Raw genomic sequence first — 19,195 nt, 5'->3', positions numbered from 1 at the left:
TATCCTGGGGCTGAGGTGACTGACCTCCAGCCAGGGGAGCCTGTGCCTCTGATTTGCATTGGCATCAATTTTACGAGGGCTCTTAGTCCCAGACTGTCAAATGCAGCCTTGATGTCAAGAGCAGTCACTTTAACTATGCCTGTGGAATACAGAATGTTTGGATCAAGCCTGTAATGATTTCTGGAGCTGAGTGACTTATAGTAAGTCATAGCGAGTAAAGAATCTATCAAGCAGTATATCGCTTTGCTGATGATTAAGATTAGACAGGTGGGGAGGTAGGTGGCTGGATTGGATTTGTCCTTTTTGTGGCAATTTTTTACCTTATTGAATAGATGCCAGTGTTATATGCTGTGCCAGAACAGCTTGATTGAATGCAGATATTTCTGGAACACACCTTCAACGTAGTCCAGATATTATTGGGGTTTCTAGCTGGTGTGCTCAGTCAATTTTTTGGTAATGCATGGAGTGAATTGAATTTGCTGAAGACTTGCATCTTTGGAGATCTTAGGTGGTTGAGATAAATCACTCAAGTACTTGGACTTCAGGCTGAAGATGGTTGCAAGTGCTTCAGATGTGTCTTTGCACTAATGTGCTAGGCTCCCCTTACACGAATCATGGGGTTATTAGTGGAGCTCCTGTCTGTCATCTGCAACTATTTGCAATTAAACACCTATGATTCTTTTGGTTTATGAATTGATTTGTGCTATCTTTGGGATGATGCTTCTGTTGTTTATTTGTATGTGACCTTTGTTGTAGTATTACCAGGTTGACTACTCATTTTTGCCTGATGCTGCACCAAAACATTCTTCTACCCTTCTTATTGAACCTTGGTTGATCTGCTAGCTTGATGCCAGGAGATGTTAAGAGCTTGATATTAAGAGAAAATAATGACAAAAATAACTCAAGGTACTCAGTTTCCAAAGGTCGCTGGTAGCTATAATTATGTTCTTCGGAACAGGATCTGAAGAAAGAGCACTATATTGGAAACATTAACTCTGTTCTGTCACACCAGATGCTGCCAGACTTAGAGTTTCTCTAGCACTTTCTATTTTTGTTTCAGATTTCCACTGTTTGTAGTTCTTTGTTTTATTTTAGTACCTTGTAGTCTACTTGTGCTTTGTACAAATTCGAATGTTTTAGGGAGACAGGAGTGGTTGCTCACTGCAGAATTCCTAACCTCTGGCTGCTCTTGTACCAACAATATTTATATGGCTAGCCCAGTTCAGCTTCTGATCTCTGATAACCCCAGGATGTTCATAGTGAGGAGTTCAGTTATGGTAGTACCTTTGAATGTTAAAGGGTGATGATTAGATTCTCTCTTGTTGGAGATGGTCATTGACTGACTTGCTGCTTCAGTTGTTTATCTGTATGTGACCTTTGCTGTGATTTCACCAGGTTTCTTACTTTGGGTATGCCTGTTGCTGCACCTAAAACACTCTTCTGCACTTCTTATCGAACCAATGTTGATCTCCTAGCTTGATGTCATGGTAGACAATGCAATGTTTGGGTACGGTTCTGCTACTGATGTCCCATGGATGTCTAGTTTTGAGCTACTGGATCCCATTTAGCTCAGTCACATAACTTGATGAAGTGTATCCTCATTGTGAAGACATGACATTGCCGTGGTCACTTCTACCTACACCATAATGGACAGATGCATTTGCAACAGGCAGATTGATGAGGATTAGGTCGAATAGATTTTTACCTTTTTGCTGGCTCTTTCACACATGTGCAGATTTGGTTTTGCAGTCATGTCCTTTAGGACTTGGCCAGCTAGTCAGTTCTGATGCTGAACCACTCTTGGTGATAAACATTGAAGTCCCCACTAATAATGCATTCTATACCTTAGATTCCCTCAGTGCTCCTTCTAAACGATGTTCAGTGTAGAGGTGTACTGATTAATCAACTGAATGATGATGATGATGATGATGATGTGTAATGATCAACAGAAGATTTCCTTGTTAATTTTTAACCTGATGCCATGAAACTTAATGGGGTAACAGTCAATGTTGAGTATTTCTTGAGCCACTCTTTCCTGACTATGCCACATGGCTACTATCTATGACGTAAATATATTGCTGGTGGGTTGAGATATACCTAGGGATAGTATGATCTTTATATAATTTTGGGTATGACTGTGTCAGCCTGTTAATTTGCTGTTCTGTTGGACAGCTCACCCAACTTTGTTACCTCATAGAAGTATTTATCTCATAGCATCCCTACAGTGGGGAAACAGCCCATCTGGCACATCGTGTCCCCATCGTGGCTGTGGCACGTAAGTCTCAAGCCACTGAATTACTAGTTCAGTAACATAACCACTATGCTACTATTTTCCCCCATATCATTTTTTTCTAATTTCAAAAAGGAAAACAATGCTCATCATGGTACAGAAGCTAATTATCTCATGAACTGATTATGATGGGAGTCTGAAACTTCCTTTGAAACATCCCTATGCAGTCATGGATTTGGGGCTACTTCTCCAAGTGTGTTTCTGGACAAATGGAGAATTGTGTTGCCCATGGCTCCAGTTGATTTGGAAAATGGATTCTTTCCACTTTGTCATGGATGATGGAATCTCACTGTTGAAGCTTTGTCAGGAGTTTTCTGTTATTTAACTATATTGTAAGAGTCACAAGACAGTAATTAACCACTAATGCTGTTTTTCAAAATAAAAACTCATTCACTTTTTCTTCCTGCCTCTGCTTTTTCTTCCTTCGTTGCTTCCTTTTTTTGCCCTCTATCTCTCATTATATGTCTCCACTGTCTTTTCCCCCTTCTCTGATAAGTGGAAGAAGTGCTTTGCTCTTAATGCTTTCTTTCTGATTTTTTTTTTTTTTTTTTTGGCACCCTTCTCATTTCTCCCACTTTTCTTTCTCTGCACCACTGGCTTTCTGTTCAATTCTGTACATGTTCTCGCTCTTTCTACATCGAGGCATAGAGTCGTACAGCATGGAAACAGACCCTTTGCTCCAACCAGTTCGTGCTGACTACATTCCCAAACTAAACTAGTCCCACTTGTTTGCATTTGGCCCATATCCTTCCAAACTTTTCCTATTCATGTACTTATCCAAATGTCTTTTAAATATTGTAACTAGATCCATCACTTCCTCTGGCAGTTTATTCCACACACAAACCACTCACTGTGTAAAAAAGTTGCCCTTCATGTCCTTTTTAAAACCTTCTCCACTCACCTTAAAAATATGCCTCCTAGTTTTGAACTTCCGCACCTTAGGTGAAAACACCCTTGCTGTTCACCATATCTATGCCCCTCATGATTTCATAAACCTCTTAAGGTCACCTCTCATTCTCCTACGCTCCAGTCAAAGTCCCAGTCTATTCAGCCTATTTTTATAATTCAGGTCCCCTGTTCCCAACAGCATCCTGGTAAATCTTTTCTGAACCCTCTCCAATTTAATGATGTCCTTCCTGTAGCAGGGCGACCAGAACTACACACAGTACTTCAGAAAAGGCCTCGCCAACATCCTGTACAACTTCAACATGACGCCCCAACCCCCATACTTAAATTTCTGAGCAATGAAGGCAACCGTGCCAAACACATTCTTAACTACCCTGTCTACTTGTGATGCAAGTTTAAAGAATTAAGTACCTAAAGCCCTAGGTCTACCTATTCTACAACACCACCCAAGGCCCTACTTTTAATTGTATAAGACCTGCCCTTGTTTGTTTTACCAAAATGCAATACCTTTCATTTATCCGAATGAAACTCCAACTGCCACTCCTCAGCCCATTGACACAATTAATCAAGATCTCTTTGTAATCTTAGATAACCTTCTTCACTGTCCACTGTACCATCAATTTTGGTGTCATTCACAAAATTACTAACAATGCCTCCTGTATCCTCATCCAAATTGTTTATATAAATGACAAACAAAAGGGGAACCCAGTATCAATCCCTGTGGAACACTGCTGTATGTGAGTGCACTTTTTCTCTGTTTTGTTTCCTCCCCTCTCTGCCTGTTTGTAGGTAGTGTTCTAACCATCGTTTCCTTGTAAATAGCTCTCCACATCTGGTGCAAGTAAGGGAGAGAATCAGAATTAATGGCAAACCAATCAGCAGAGAACTCTTTACAAAGTACTTCTGGCAGGTTTACAACCGATTGGATGAAACTAAGGTAAGCTGGGTATGTGCATTCTGGATATTGTGACAGTTCTCAATCCATGTATTTTGGTTCTTTAGGCTCTGCCAAAACGAATAACACTTACGTTTTGCTGAAGGATCATTCTTGACTATACTAGGGTATTATGGTATGCTTCAACCATTGACAGGCACTCTGAGCTTTTGTCATTTGTTAAAACATTGAGTTTTTAGAAATATTTTGACTAATTCACAAGATCTAGACATTGTAGGTAATTAGCATATCCCTAATTGCTCTTGGAGGTGGTTTTGAGCTACCTTCCTGAACCTCTGTAATCTTTTGAGAAGATGATGCTCCCACTCTACTGTAGGGAGTCTCTTGAATTTTGACCTGGTAATTGTTGATACAGCTTTGGATAGTATCAGAATTAGAGGTGGGATGTTCCTGGTATATTTTCCAGGTGATAGGGGTGGAAGGTGCCTTGGCGTTTTGCTGCGATGTACCTGCAGACAGGACATATTGCAATCCCACTGAGCTGGTGCTTTGTTTCTGGACAAAGCAATGACTTAATCTAATCCATATTGCATGATCAGTTCAACAGTTTGCAATTATATTGTGCCCTTCACAAACAAATCTTTGTTTTTGTTTTCATTGTGAGATTCAATTGTGGAAAGTTACGTAGTCTTCTATTTTCCATTATCCTCTGTGCAATGTGCACTTGGGCCTGAGAGGTGTTCTTTTGAACTGTAGACAGTGGTTTATCTAGTTCCACCTCCATTTACTCCTGGGCACAAGTCCCACCATGTACATGATCCCATTTAAGTATATTTTTTGAGGGCCACTGAACATGTAAAAATTATAGTCACCTCTAACCCTTTTTTTCTCTTTTCTGTCTGTCTTGATGCCGTATCCAGGATACCGACGCTGGGGCCATGCCTGCATACTTCCGTTTTCTCACCATCCTTGCCTTTCATATCTTTCTGCATGAGAAGGTGATGTCTTTGTTTCTGGATCATCATGTTTAGTGTGGGCGACAAATGTGGGTGGCCATGATGTTGCTCTCGACAGCAACTCTGACATGTTGCCGAGACTTATGGGACTGTTAGACACTCTGTACCTGGTCTCTAAGATTAAGGGCACATTGATTCATAGGTTCTCAATTGGAGATTTGAAATCCGGGACCTCGCTCTGGACCAACTCTAGAACAAAGAAGCATAGCCTATAGCTTTGGGTGTGGGGTGTGGGGTGTGGGATGTGGGTAGTATTGCTACATCAGAACCAGTAACATTTTAATTGATACTGGTACAGTTTTCTGCAAAGTAAAACATTCTGAGTTTCATTGCTATGCTCCCTCAGGTTGACCTGGCAATAGTGGAGGTTGGAATTGGAGGTGCCTATGATTGTACCAACATAATTAGGTAATAGATCTTAATTTGGTTGAAGATGACGTATTTTTCTTCCTCCCTCTCCCTCTTGTGTGTCTCTTTTTCTCTTACCCTTCCTCTCTGTTCACCTCCGTCTTCTTGCTCTCTCTTCCTCCTCCTCCTCCATCTTGGCTGCAGAGCCATGTTACTTAGTTTCAGTAAGTCAAGAAGTGCATGTTCTTTATTTAGATTGACTCACTAACCCTAAAGGAGTGGAATTCTGATCACTTGTTTCCTTGAAATGTTTAGGCACCCTGTTGTGTGTGGGGTTTCATCACTGGGGATTGATCATGTCAGTATCCTAGGAGACACCATGGAGAAAATTGCGTGGCAGAAAGGGGGAATTTTCAAGGTAAGTGGAGACTGTTCCTTAATCTGACATCGTAACACAAGAGGCTTGCACTTGCCTGATCCACTCTCCTGCAGTCCTGCCTGTGAAAGAATCCATTCATGCAGTGGCCTGTATGGGTGCTTAACAGCATTGTATTATTGTTTGCGAAATTATCCTGCATGTTGAGCAATGTACTTAAAATCTTCTCCTCTTTTGAACTAATGTGCATTTTGGTTATAGAAAGCTTAACATTTTCAGTTTCTATTTGTTTGCACTTTAAAAATAAAACCCTTTTCAAACAGAACATATCCATTCATTATGCTTTTTGACAACTGAACAAAAGCTTTTGGGACAGCCATGTGTCATACATCCTCCATGACATTGCCCTGACCAATCAGACTTTACTCGTCTAGTTTGAACTTAAACAAAAACTTGGCGATTAACTGTTCCCTGATCCATTCTCCACGGCAACATCTCAGCAAATCTGAGATCACTTGCCAACCAGTCAGCACCCTCTTCATATGTAGTATAAATTGTTGTTTCCTTTTAAGATTTGGTATTCTTGTGAGTCTGTCCTGATGAGTGCAAGCTGAAAAGCTTTGTCTTTTCTTTGTCGGTTCTAAACTAAAACATGTCAGACATGAAGCATTTTGCGGTGTTCTCTGAGATAAACTCATGTTTGCTCATTCCTGTTTCTCCTATACCCCTTCATGCTCCAATCTCGTTCTGTAATCACAGCTTTTGACTCATTTGTAAACTGATGTCTTTTCATTGTTTTCCAGCCGGGCGTCCCAGCGTTCACAGTTTCGCAACCCAGTGGTCCAATGTCTGTCCTTGTTGAAAGAGCAAAGGAAATTGGGGTGAGTGGTCCTCCTGCGTGGTGGGCGAGTGGGAAACAGTTATAGAGTCTTGGAGATGTACAGCACGGAAACAGACGCTTCGGTCCTAACTCGTCCAAGCCGACCAGATATCCTAAATCTAGTCCCGTTTGCCAGCATTTGGCCCATGTCCTTCTAAAACCCTCCTATTCATGTACCCATTGAGATGCCTTTAAAATGTTGTAATTGTACCAGCCTCTATCACTTTCTCTGGCAGCTTATTCCATACACGCACCACACGCTGTGTGAAAAAGTTGCCTCTTAGGTCCTGTTTATATTTTACCCCTCTCACCTTAAACCTATGCCCTTCAGTTTTGGATTCCTCTACCCTGCAAAAAATTATCATGGCTCATCACCCTCTCCATGCCCCTCATGAATTTATAAACTTCTATAAGGTCACTCCTCAACCTCCATCGCTGCAGTGAAAATAGACCCATCCTATTCAGCCACTCTATGTAACTCAAACCCTCCAAAACGGCAGCATCCTTGTAAATCTTTTCTGCACTCTTTCAAGTTTCACAACATCTCTCTGGTAGCAGGGAGACCAAAACTGAATGCAATATTCTAAAAATGGCCTAACCAATGTCATAACATGATATTAATGAGCAAGTATACCAAACACCACCTTCACTACTCTGTCTACTTGTGACTTTACCTTCAAGAAACTATGAGCCTGCACCACAAGGTCTCTTTGTTTGGCAACTTTCCCCAGGACCTTACCATTAAGCGTATAAGTCCTGCCCTGATTTACCTTACCAAAATGACATCTCACATTTATCTAAATTAAACTCCATCTGCCACTCCTTGACCCATCGCCCATCTGATCAACGTCCCTTTGTACTCCGAGATAACCTTCTTTACTGTCTGCTACACCACAGTTTTGGTGTAATCTGCAAACTTACTAACCATTCCTCCTATATTCACATCCAAGTCATTTATAAATAATCATTTATAAGTGACAAAAAGCAGTGGACCTAGCATTGATCCTTGCGGCATACTGCTGGTCACAGGCCTCCAGTCCAAAAAACAACCTTCCACCATCATCTTCTGTCTCTTACCTTCCAGGTAATTTAGTATCCAAATGGCTAGCTCTCCCTGGGTTCCATGTCATCTAATCTTACTAATCAGTCTACCATGCGGAACATTGTAGATCACCTTGTGAAGCCCATGTAGATAATGTCCACCACTCTACCTTCATTGGTCGTCTTTGTCATTTCTTAAAAAAAAAATCAAATCAAGTTAATGAGATACGATTTCGCACTCACAAAGCCATGTTGACTATCCCTAATCTGAACTGAGTGTTCCTTTCTGATGAAATATCCCATTGAAATCTACCTTCAGTGATGATACATGTCCCTTAGGCTGCATTTCAAACTTGCATTGTTGCCAGTTAATAAACTCTTTCACCATTTGGCTAAATCTTTCTTAGAGACTGACAGTGCTCCATACACTCATTGTTCAGTTTCTTAAAGGACACAGGCTGCAAGCCTGAGCAGGCTGCTCAACCACAGTGAAAACAGTACCTGGTCTGATTCAACGCTTGCTTGATGCTCTGGTACCACATTATCCAGCAGCAGCCTTGGAATCCAGGAAGAATTGGAGTTCTGTTACCCTCCTCCCTAGTCCAAGGTGCTGAAGTCAGTCATAGTAGCCTTATTGCTAATCCTGGTTAGTGTACTTCAGTTATTACCTGCATTTAGCAACCATACCTCCAGAAGGAACATGCTCAGATGCTGTGATCTTGAGATCCTATTTTTCCATGTAGCAGCTTTCATCATCTTCATTCACGGGGCTCAGCAGTCACATTGAGGGGTCCTGTTTGTGGGAATGAAATTGGAGACAGTGGGAAGGTGCTGACAACAGTTACGTGCTCAAGCATTTTAGTTTTGCCCTCTTCTGGTCATTTTCTGTAGGCTATACGAGGAGCAATCTTAACTGAATTTATTTCTTCTTACACCATTGGATTAAATGAGGGTAACAGTGCCCTAATGGAATGATTCGAATGACCTGCTAATTCCATTTCTGAGATTTCGGTGAAAGTTAGGCTGGATAATATACTCTTGTGTTTCTTTCCCCAGTGTTTCCTGCAGCTCTGTCCGGAATTGGAGGATTTCCAGTCTGAGGGGGAGAGGTTGAGCTTGGGGTTGGCAGGAGAACATCAGAAATCTAATGCGTCTCTGGCGCTGCAGCTGTGTAGGACGTGGCTGCAGCATCATAACCACCCAGGTGAGAAGATGGCATTTTGACTGACTGGGCTAGAAAAACTACCCGCAGTGAGATTCCGAGGATCATATTTTAGGTTAAATGTGTTTGCATCTCTAGCCCTAATTTTGGGGTCTCTGAAATAAGCAACTCCAATCCCTACCTGTGACTGAGATTGATTTGTCTAATGATGTCCTTTTGTACCACTAAGAATCACCCATGAGCCTTGTCTGTTGCTTAGCTGCAGAAATGGTTTGGCTGAAATCAAACCCAATCTCACTCTGGGGAAGAAAAAAGATTTGCATTCATATACCTTGTGATTATAAGCTGCTTTCCAATGGGACATGTCAGTGCTGTACAGCCAATTAAGCCCTTAAATATAGTCATTGCTCTTGTTTATGGAAGTTCTGCAGCCAGTTGATGCAGAGCAAATTCCCAGAGAGAATAATGTGATAATACTCAGAAAATTGGATTTTTCTGATGTTGCTTGAGTGATAAATATTGGCCAGGACACCAGGGATCATTTGCTTCCAATTTTTCAAAATAGTACCATTGGATCTTTTACACGCTCTGGACCAGGCAGATGATTTAATAGTCATACAGCATGGAAACAGACCCTTCGGTCCATGCCGATCATAATCCCAAATTAAACTAGTCCCACCTGCCTGCGCTTGACCCATATCCCTCCAAACATTTCTTATTCATGTATACTTATCTGAATGTCTTTTAAACATTGTAACTGTGCATACATCAACCACTTCCTCTGAAAGTTCATTCCACACACAAACCAATCTATTTAAGAAAAAAAAATTCCCCTCTCTTTTTTAAATCTTTCTCCTCTCACCTTTAAAAATATGTCCTGTATTCTTGAAATCCCCCCTACCCTAGGCAGAAGACACCTGCCATTCACCTTATCTATACTTCTCATGATTTCATAAACCTCTATTTATCAGTCCAGTGGAAAAAAGTGCCAGCCTATCCAGCCTCCCCCCATAGCTTAAACTGTCCATTCCTGACAACATTCTGGTAAACCTCTTCTGAACCCTTTCCAGCTTAATAATATCCTTCCTGTAACAGGGAGACCAGAACTTTACACAGTATATCCCAGAAGAGGTCTCACCAATGTCCTGTACCACCGGAACATAATGTCTCAACTCCTATACTCAAAGGTCTGAGCAATGAAGGCAAGCGTGCTAAACACCGCCTTAACCACCCTATCTATATGTGATGCAAACTTCAAAGAATATGTACCTGAACCCCTAGGTTTGTCTGATCTACAATATCTCCATTGACCATATAGCACTGCACTGGAGTGTAAGCCTTGATTTTGTCAAGTCCTGGAGTGGGATTTGAACCTGGAACCATCTGACTCTGAGGTCAGAGTGCTACCAACTGAGCCGTAGCTGATTCTTTGTAGCACTGTGTAAGTGTGTGCTTGTGCTACTTTAGGGATGGATTTTAACCCAGAGGTTAGTGGCCAAGTGTTTAATAGAATGTGTCAACCAGCCTCAGTTACAGGAGTTTATGATTAACATTCTTATGTTTACTTCTGTCTTGTGGAATGTCTTTCTTTAAACAGTGGTGAGGAGGGAATTGCCAGCTGTCACCGAAACTGGCACTGCTTGGTTAAAAACTGAAGCTTCCCCTCATATTGGTAATGATTAAACCTGGGTAGATTTCTTTCTGGGTCTTGGAATCATTTAGTTTGCAATTGGTGATAATGAACTGAGTTCCTTGGAGTATTTTGGGCTTAATTAAAGTTAGCATTTTGGAAAAAAACTCCTGATATGTTTGTGTCGCAGGCTGGGACAGTGTTGGAGGAGTGTTAGTGCTATAAGACGGGAGTCTCCAGCTGTGGTACGGTACCTCAGCATGAGTCCAGTGCCTGAGAGAAACTAAATTTTTTTGCTGTAAGGGGAAGAGCAGTTTGTCTTTATTGGAAATATTTGTGTAGCAACACCCAATGTCACTCCCCATCTTGGCAGTGAGTGTGGGGAAAAATATTTTTTAGATGTGTACAGGTATACGTTTTACTGCCCCATAACAACCAGTATATTACTTAACTGCACCTGAATAATCTTGTCTGACATCAATGGGGAGACATTATTTTAAGGCTTCAGTTTCTAGCTGCAAAATGATTATTTGTCTCCTCACTGTCAATTGACCTGGCCTCAACCATTTTACTTCTATAGACCCCTCTCATGTGTTAAAGATTCCACAGACCCTCTGTAACACAATATATGCTTTTTCTGTCTAAGTATTGTACAATTAAATGCATATAATTATTATTTTTGTGTTGTTTACTTAATCTGAAACTGGCACCAGATTGAGCTTTGATTGAAGGTAGTGGTGGTTTATTACAGCTAGAGACAAATTGGCGTGAATCCGTTGTCAGATACTTTCTGGTGACTGAATCAGAATAGCCTCAGTGAAGGTCCAACCAGCACCTCCGCTAATGTGGCCACTATGACAGAAAGTTGTGTGTGATGGCTTTACAGATTTTTAATTTGATTTCCTGTGACTAGATTTTCAAATGATATGTTTTTAGAAGTCACTTTCATAATTGTGAGAGAAGAATTTGGAGCATTTGCCCTGATCTTAAATTTGTTTCTATTGGTTTTGATTCTTGCAGATTTTCCTCCACTCCAACAACCTCTGGACTTTCCTGAAAGATATGAGATGCAGCGACCACCCATCAGCTCAGGATTCTGCCTAACTACCCCCATGATAAATGGTAACAACCCACTTCCTTATGTAAAACCCCACAATTCCTTGCTGTCAAGGACTTTCTGATTTCATCCTCAGCTGCTGGGTATGAGTGAATCCTGGTAGCGAACATTCTCTTGTTATAGGGAACATCAGTGGATTTATAGGATTGATGGAACAGGAGCAAGCATTTTAAGTCGTTCAACCTGTCAAGCCTGCTGCACCATTCTTGACTGATTTTGTTTCTTAGCTCTACCGCCTCCCCCATAATATCCTTTCTGAACAAATAGTCTTATTCACAATTTGAGTATTATTTAAAATCTGAGTATCCACAGCTTCTTGAGGGAACATATTTCGAGAATTGGATGACATGCTTGACTCTTCCAGGTCCTAGCTCTAATTTTAAAATGAATAAACCTTTTTACTTTTTCCTTACTTTTGCATGAGTACATAGCCCACCAGAGGTAAAAACACCCAGTATTGCACTTGTTGGGATATGTGACCTGGAAATCCACTTTAACCTTTGGAGGCTGAGCATGTGGGTGGAACTCAGTTTAGTCAGTGTGTTAATAGAGCCATGTGTGGGCAGTTTTCATTAAAGATCACTATCCTGGAGTAAGGGAGCTTTCACCTCAATGTTGAGGGAGGGGCATTGCTTTCCGAGATTAGGAGCATGGTAGATGTATTTGTTGACCATAGGTGATATTGCTTATTTGCAGTGACTATTCATTTAATTCTTGTACTTCCAAGACTTTTTCAAAAGGCTTTAAGAGTCAACCACATAGCATCATGCGTGGGTCAGACCTTGTGAAATTAGTTCCTTGAAATAAATTAATGAAGTAGTTTAGGTACACTGAGACACAAGCTTCATTGTTCTTTTCCTTCTGTGCTGTGATAGTGTATAATGTCACAGTTGCCATGCTGGAATTGTGTTCTCTTGGATTGACAGTTCAGTACAGGGCATTCTGCTATAATGTGTGTTCCAGCAACGTGAATTGGCTATAACGTGACTGATGAATTGGGGAATGCTATTTCTAAAATATGAACTTGTGTTGGCTTATAACACAATTCCATCAGTTCCAACCTCTCTCCTTCAACCCCTGGACCAGGGTGCAATAGCAGCTTTTAAAGATTATTCATTAAGGTGCACATTTAAGAGGCTGATTGCAGGCACTGAAGGGGATAGGACGATGTTCTTCAATTTTGGAAGAGATTTAACATCAAAAATGCAATTGACATTATCGTGGAGATGAGGGATGATGTCACTAAGCACTCCTTGCATGCAGTTTGGCGGACGCTTCTCCCAGATTTTTTTCAAGATTTTAAAGGCTTTGATCTGTCAGAAGAGCTCCCAAGAATCAAAGAACATTGTGTTGATCTTGCAAAGTAAGTTGGATTTGAAGAAGTGGAGAGTGAGGATGTTGAAGAGCTGCTTGAGTCCCACTGTGAAGACCTCTCTATAGCTGATCTACAACCACTTGTCGCTGAGGGCGAAGTGGAAGTTGGAGATGAAGAAGTCGTCCAGGATGCAGCACAGCAAGACCTTTCCACTTCTGTTTTGTCTTCTATCCTGAGGGAGATTTAGAAGCAGTTGCAGCTCTTAGAGGACAGCAATTACAATGCAGAATGCAGCAAGGTAGCAGATTGTGGTATAAGATCTTTCTTGGCACCCTATGAACAGCTTCTTCATGAAAGAAAAAAAAGGGAAAGCAGCATAAACTGGCTGTCTTTTTTTAAGTCAACCCCCAAGAAATAGAAAACAATGAGCCACAGCCATCCACTTCTGGATTAACTACTTTTTGCCCTAACCCTGCAACCACAACTGCACCTGAAGGTGGTGGTGGTGATAATAATAATGATGATGATGCCGACCACCCTCAGCCCCTGCATTGAGCAGAGTAATCTCAAAACTTACTCCCCCATCAAGTCATCTTGACATTTTTTCAAGTGTTAAATTTACTTTTATTTCATTATTAGATTTCATTATTAGATATGAATTAAATATTTATTCAAACTGTGATATCCTTTATGTTCGGCTTTTGAGCGATTATTGGGCAATTTTGAGTGATGTTTTTTGGTAGTCTGCTCCTAACCCTGCTTTTCCCTGTTATGTCTATAGCGCGATGATGGCGCAAGAACGCAACTATCGCGTTATAGCAGAACCCCCTGTACTTCAGTCTGTACCATATATAACTCTTATACCCTTGGCACTTTTCTAATTCTGGCCTAATTCTATGGCAGAGGTCAGGAAACTTAATAACAAGAAATGTCGGTTTCAAATTGTAGTCAAAAACTCATTATCTTAAGGGCCATAATGTTATTACTCAAATGCCAATGATAATGAAAAACAAGGTAGCAACTCATTTCAATAATATTTTAAATATTTTTAATTAATGGTACTTTCTCACAAATGCAATTATAATCAAAGTTTTAAAAAATGTACCAAGCAATTTTAATTGCAGTCAAAGTGGGTCAGATCATTCAAGGTCAGAAGCCATCTGATGTGGCTCCAGAATCGCAAGTTTCTGATCTCTGGTCAAAGGATATGTGGTTGTGAATTGACCAGATGTCTTGTGGCTACAGGTATAAATGTCTGCTGCTGCTGCCATCTGGTGGATTTTGCTGGCGTGACACCAGGGGCTGCATTTTTCCAGTGATTGAGTGAAAAACCTGGCCAGAGAATTGCCTGAGATTAATAATGAGGTTCCTGAAGTCGCAAGCAACAAATCCCATTTCCAGTCAAGTATTGAAATGTGAGACAGTATGTGCTAGTGAGCATTGTCTGCATAAGCGTGAATTAACAGCTTGTTATTATGTAATCTTACCTCACTGATATGCAGTTTCCTACTCTCCTACCTGCCAGATAGAAACTAGACAGTGACAATTCCTGACATGAAAGTCAGGGCAAAACCTGGCAACTCCAACTCACTGTTTGCTCTTCCAGACCTCCATCTTCGACACCATGCACCAACATTGCAGCATGCTCTATTGGCGGATGCCAGTTTCCCTCTGACATATCTGAGCAATTGGCAGGAACCATAGAGGAAAACTCTGGACTGCCAGCGCTTGACCAAGTGCATTGCTAAGATTGTGCTAGTACCAGGAATCCTGGGAGGTATTGGCAGTGGCCAGTACTTCCGACTGTGGTGAGTGAGAAAATAGGATGAGCATTATGCCATACATGATGTGTAGGTAAAGAGGTGAGTTTGGGATAATTATCATGAGAAAACACAATAAGGCTCACTAAGAGAAATGCTCTATGAAACTTGCCAAAATTGACATTAGGCTGATTTCTGGTAAAATTCAGCCCATAGCCTTTGCAGAAAGGGAGGAAACAGTGTGTTTCATTGTTCCTAAGTCTGAAACAGGATCATTTGTATGAGTAATTGACGATCCAATAGGTAAGTGAAATGACCAGTAGAGTCAGTCACATTCAAACAAATCATGAAATTGTGCAATGGTGACTGTATACCACCAAAGTGACACTAATCCCACTTTGGAGCACTAGGCCCTTAGCTTTGAATGTAATGACATTTCACGTGGTAATCCAAGTATATTTTTAAATGTTATAACGTTACCCACTTCCACTACCCTCCCAGTCATGTATTCCAGACTCCCACCATCCTTTTTGGTGAAAAAGAAATCCTGATAGGGTTTTAGTAGAGAAATGGCAGAAGGTTTGCTGAGCAGGTGTCACTTGATAGTACTACTGAAAACCCTTCCATCATTTTGATGATTGTGAGTATGGCAGTACTACCAAGCAGCACTTGCTCAACAATAATCTGTTCTTTGATGCTTAGTTTTGGTTTCACCAGGATTGCTGAGCTCTTGAGCTCATTGTGGCTTTGGTCCAAATGTAGACAAAAGAGCTGAACTCAGGCAGGAAGTGAAAGTGACTGCCCTTGAAAGTAAGGCAGCATTTGACTGAGAATAATACTAATAATAAGGAGCCCTAGCAAAATTGACATCAGTGGAAATGTGGGGAAAATGCTATGCTTGTTGAATTCATACCTAGCACAAAGGAAGACGTTTGTTGTTGGCAGTCACTCATGCAAGTCCCACGACACCCCTGCAGGAGCTTCTCAGGGTACTATCCTAGGCCTAACAATCTTCACCTACTTCACCAATGAAGTTCCGTTCATCAAATCAGAAGTGGAGGATATTCACTGATATTTGCACAGTGCTCAATGCCATTCATGACTCATCAGATACTGAAGCAGTCCAGGTCCATAGATAGCAAGATGTGGAAAGCACGAAGACCCTGGTTTGGAGTGGCAAGTGCCACAGAGATACCATGTTCCGTTTTCATTGCTGAATCCCTCACTTTCAACATTATGATGTTACCATTGACCAGAAACTGAACTGTGGCAACTATATAAATACTGTGGCTAAAAGAGCAAGTCAGAGGCCAGGAATTCTGCAGTAAATTGCCTCCTGTGTCACCATTGCCTGTCCACCATCTATGAGGCCCAAGTCAAGTGTGCGATGGAATACTGTCCACTTGCCTGGGTGAATGCAGCTCCAACAACACTTTATTCTCAGCACCATTCAGGGCAAAGCGTCCCACTGGATTTTCACTCTATCCACCACCTTAAATGTTCATTCTTTCCACCATTGTTGCACAGTGACAGCAGCATGTAACATCTATAAGATGCACTGCAGCAACTCACTGAGGCTCCTCCAGCAATACCTTCCAAACCCTTGGCTTCAACACCTAAATGGAGAAGGATAGCAGGGAGCACCTCCACCTGAAGGTTCTCCTGAAATCTACACACACTCCTGACTTAGAACATTTCTGTTCCATCATTGTGCATTGGTTAAAATCTAAACAGCTTTGTGGGTTAACTGTGTGTAGATTGCAACAGTTCAAGATCTTCTCGAGACAACTAGGAATGGGGAATTAAATGCTGGCCTAGCCAGTGACACCCACAGTCACCTTTTTTTAAAAAACAGTTTCACTTTAGGTGCATTAGCAAAGTTCTGAAAATGTATCAGCCAAGACTCTCATCATAGCAAAACTACATATCATTCCACAAGGACTTGGTGGAAGCCTGGCCCTGGTACCAATTATAACATTTCAGCTGCAAGAATTACAAGAGTCAAAGCTGTGGCTTATTGTCTCCATGTCTCAAATTTCCTATTGTGCTGAAGCATCAGGGCAACTGAAGCCATTTGCAACTCTCCTGTGGCCACCACGTGCAGAGATCAGCTCACCATGACAGAATCAAATTTCAGACCTCTTGTATCGACTTGTGTATTAGACTGCATAGTTATTAAATAAGCCACTGGTGAGACAATGAGGGAGCACTAAAATACTGATCTGCTTATTTTTTTTGCTTCTGTCTAGCAGTCGATACAATAATTAAACACTGGACAGTTGGTCTTCATGTGCACAATCAGCAACTATCTACATACTGCTGTTCCTGCTGTATTAATTCCAAAAGGGGATTATATTGAATTATTTTTTGTCTCAGGATGAGATGTTTACTGAGATATTTGTGTCACCGATAGCCACAAGTGAGGTGCCGGAAGACTGGAGGTTGGCTAATGTGGTGCCACTATTTACGAAAGGTGGTAAGGAAAAGCCAGGGAACAATAGACCGGCAAGCCTGACATTGGTGGTAGGCAAGTTGTTGGAGGGAGTCCTGAGAGACAGGATTTACATGTATTTGGAAAGGCAAGGACTGATTAGGGATAGTCAACATGGCATTGTGCATGGGAAATTGTGTCTCACAAACTAAATTGAGTTTTTTGAAGAAGTAACGAAGAAGATTGATGAGGGCAGGGTATTGGACGTGATCTATATGGACTACAGTAAGGCATTCGACAACATTCCTCATGGTAAACTGGTTAGCAAAATTAAATCACATGGAATACAAGGAGAACTAGCCATTTGGATACAGAACTAGCTCGAAGGTAGAAGACAAAGAGTGGTGGTGGAAGGTTGCTTTTCGGACTGGAGGCCCGTGACCGGCGGTGTGCTACACGGATCAGTGCTTTATATAAATGATTTGGATGTGAACATAGGAGGTATAGTTAGTAGGTTTACAGATGACATCAAAATTGGAGGTAGTGGACAGCAAAGAAAGCGTATGTTGAGGTAAGTGGGACCTGGATCAGATGGACCAATGGGCTGAGGAGTGGCAGATGGAGTTTAATTTAGATAAATGTGAAGTGCTGCATTTTGGAAAAGCAAATCAGGGCAGGATTTATACACTTAATGGTAAGGTCCTGGGGAGTGTGGTAGAACAAAGATCTTGGAGTGCAAGTTCACACTTCCTTGAAAGTGGAGTTGCAGGTAAATAGGATACTGAAGATGATGTATGGTATCCTTGCTGTTATTGGTCAATGCATTGAGTATAGGAGTTGGGAGGTCATGTTGCAGCTGTACAGGGCATTGGTCAGGCCACTTTTGGAATACTGCGTGCAATTCTGAATTCTGGTTTCCCTGCTGTAGGAAGGATGTTGTGAAACTTGAAAGAATTCAGAAAAATTTAAAAGGATGTTGCCAGGGTTGGAGGGTTTGAGCTATAGAGAGAGGCTGAATAGGCTGGCTCTGTTTTTCCTGGAGCGTCGGAGGCGGAGGGATGACCTTACAGGGGTTTATAAAATCATGAGGGGCATGGATATGGTGAATAGCCAAGATCTTTTTTCAGGGGTGGGGGAGTCCAACACTAGAGGGCATAGGTTTACAGTGAGAGGAGAAAGATTTAAAAGGGACCTAAGGGGTGTTGCGTGTATGGAATGAGCTGCTAGAGGAAGTGGTGGAGGCTGGTACAATTACAACATTTAAAAGCATCTGGATGGGCATATGAATAGAACATAGAACAGTACAGGCCCTTTGGCCCACGATGTTGTGCTGAAATTTTACCCTAATCCTAAGGTCTATCTGACCTCCACCCCTACCTTATGCTATCATCCATATGCCTATCTAATAGCCGCTTAAATGCCCCTAATGAGGCTGACTCCACTACCCTCTCCGGCATTGCATTCCACATCCCAGCCACTCTCTGAGTAAAGAACCTACCTCTGACGTCTCCCCTATATCTACCTCCACTCACTTTAAAACTGTGCCCCCTCGTAATAGCTACCTCCACCCTAGGAAAAAGTCTCTGACTATCCACTCTATCTATACCTCTGAATAGGAAGGGTTTAAGAGGGTATGGGACTAGGTTTATTTAGGATATCTGGTTGGCATGGACGAGTTGGATTGAATTGTCTGTCTCTGTGTTGCATATCTCTATGACTGTATTATGACCTGTACCTAGTTGAGACTTCAGGCAGAATGGAGTAATTAGCTGGTCCCCTTTCCCTGAAGTTATTTTGAGTTTGTGAGTATTTCTGTTGTAGCCCATGTTTCTTTTGAATATTGACCATGGATTTTAAAGTGAAGAATTATTTTGTCTTCAATCCTCTTCCTGTAGGATTGCGTGATACAAAATGGCTAGGCCGATCGCAGATCCTGAAGCGAGGACCAGTGACGTATTACATTGATGGCGCTCACACTATTGGTAGTATAAAGGTGTGTTGGTATTACCTGAGATCTCGCCTCTCTTT

The 19,195-nt window shown here is 41.5% G+C and overlaps 1 protein-coding gene across 1 annotated transcript in view; it reads left to right on the top strand.

The window, feature by feature from the left end:
- The window catches only part of fpgs (folylpolyglutamate synthase), a 42,190-nt gene that overhangs the window by 9,645 nt on the left and 13,350 nt on the right, over positions 1 to 19,195 (top strand). Inside the window, exons 5-12 of the mRNA XM_020534713.2 lie at positions 4,019 to 4,133; positions 5,012 to 5,089; positions 5,454 to 5,515; positions 5,771 to 5,873; positions 6,635 to 6,712; positions 8,809 to 8,956; positions 11,565 to 11,666; positions 19,063 to 19,160. Of these exons, the coding sequence (XP_020390302.2) occupies positions 4,019 to 4,133; positions 5,012 to 5,089; positions 5,454 to 5,515; positions 5,771 to 5,873; positions 6,635 to 6,712; positions 8,809 to 8,956; positions 11,565 to 11,666; positions 19,063 to 19,160 (784 nt within the window). The remainder of the gene's footprint in view (positions 1 to 4,018; positions 4,134 to 5,011; positions 5,090 to 5,453; positions 5,516 to 5,770; positions 5,874 to 6,634; positions 6,713 to 8,808; positions 8,957 to 11,564; positions 11,667 to 19,062; positions 19,161 to 19,195) is intronic.

The sequence above is a fragment of the Rhincodon typus genome, chromosome 28 (genome assembly GCF_021869965.1).
Source record: "Rhincodon typus isolate 14 chromosome 28, sRhiTyp1.1, whole genome shotgun sequence".
NCBI lineage: Eukaryota > Metazoa > Chordata > Chondrichthyes > Orectolobiformes > Rhincodontidae > Rhincodon > Rhincodon typus.
Note: the sequence above shows the minus strand (reverse complement) of the source record. Positions and strands in the feature narration are given on the sequence as shown.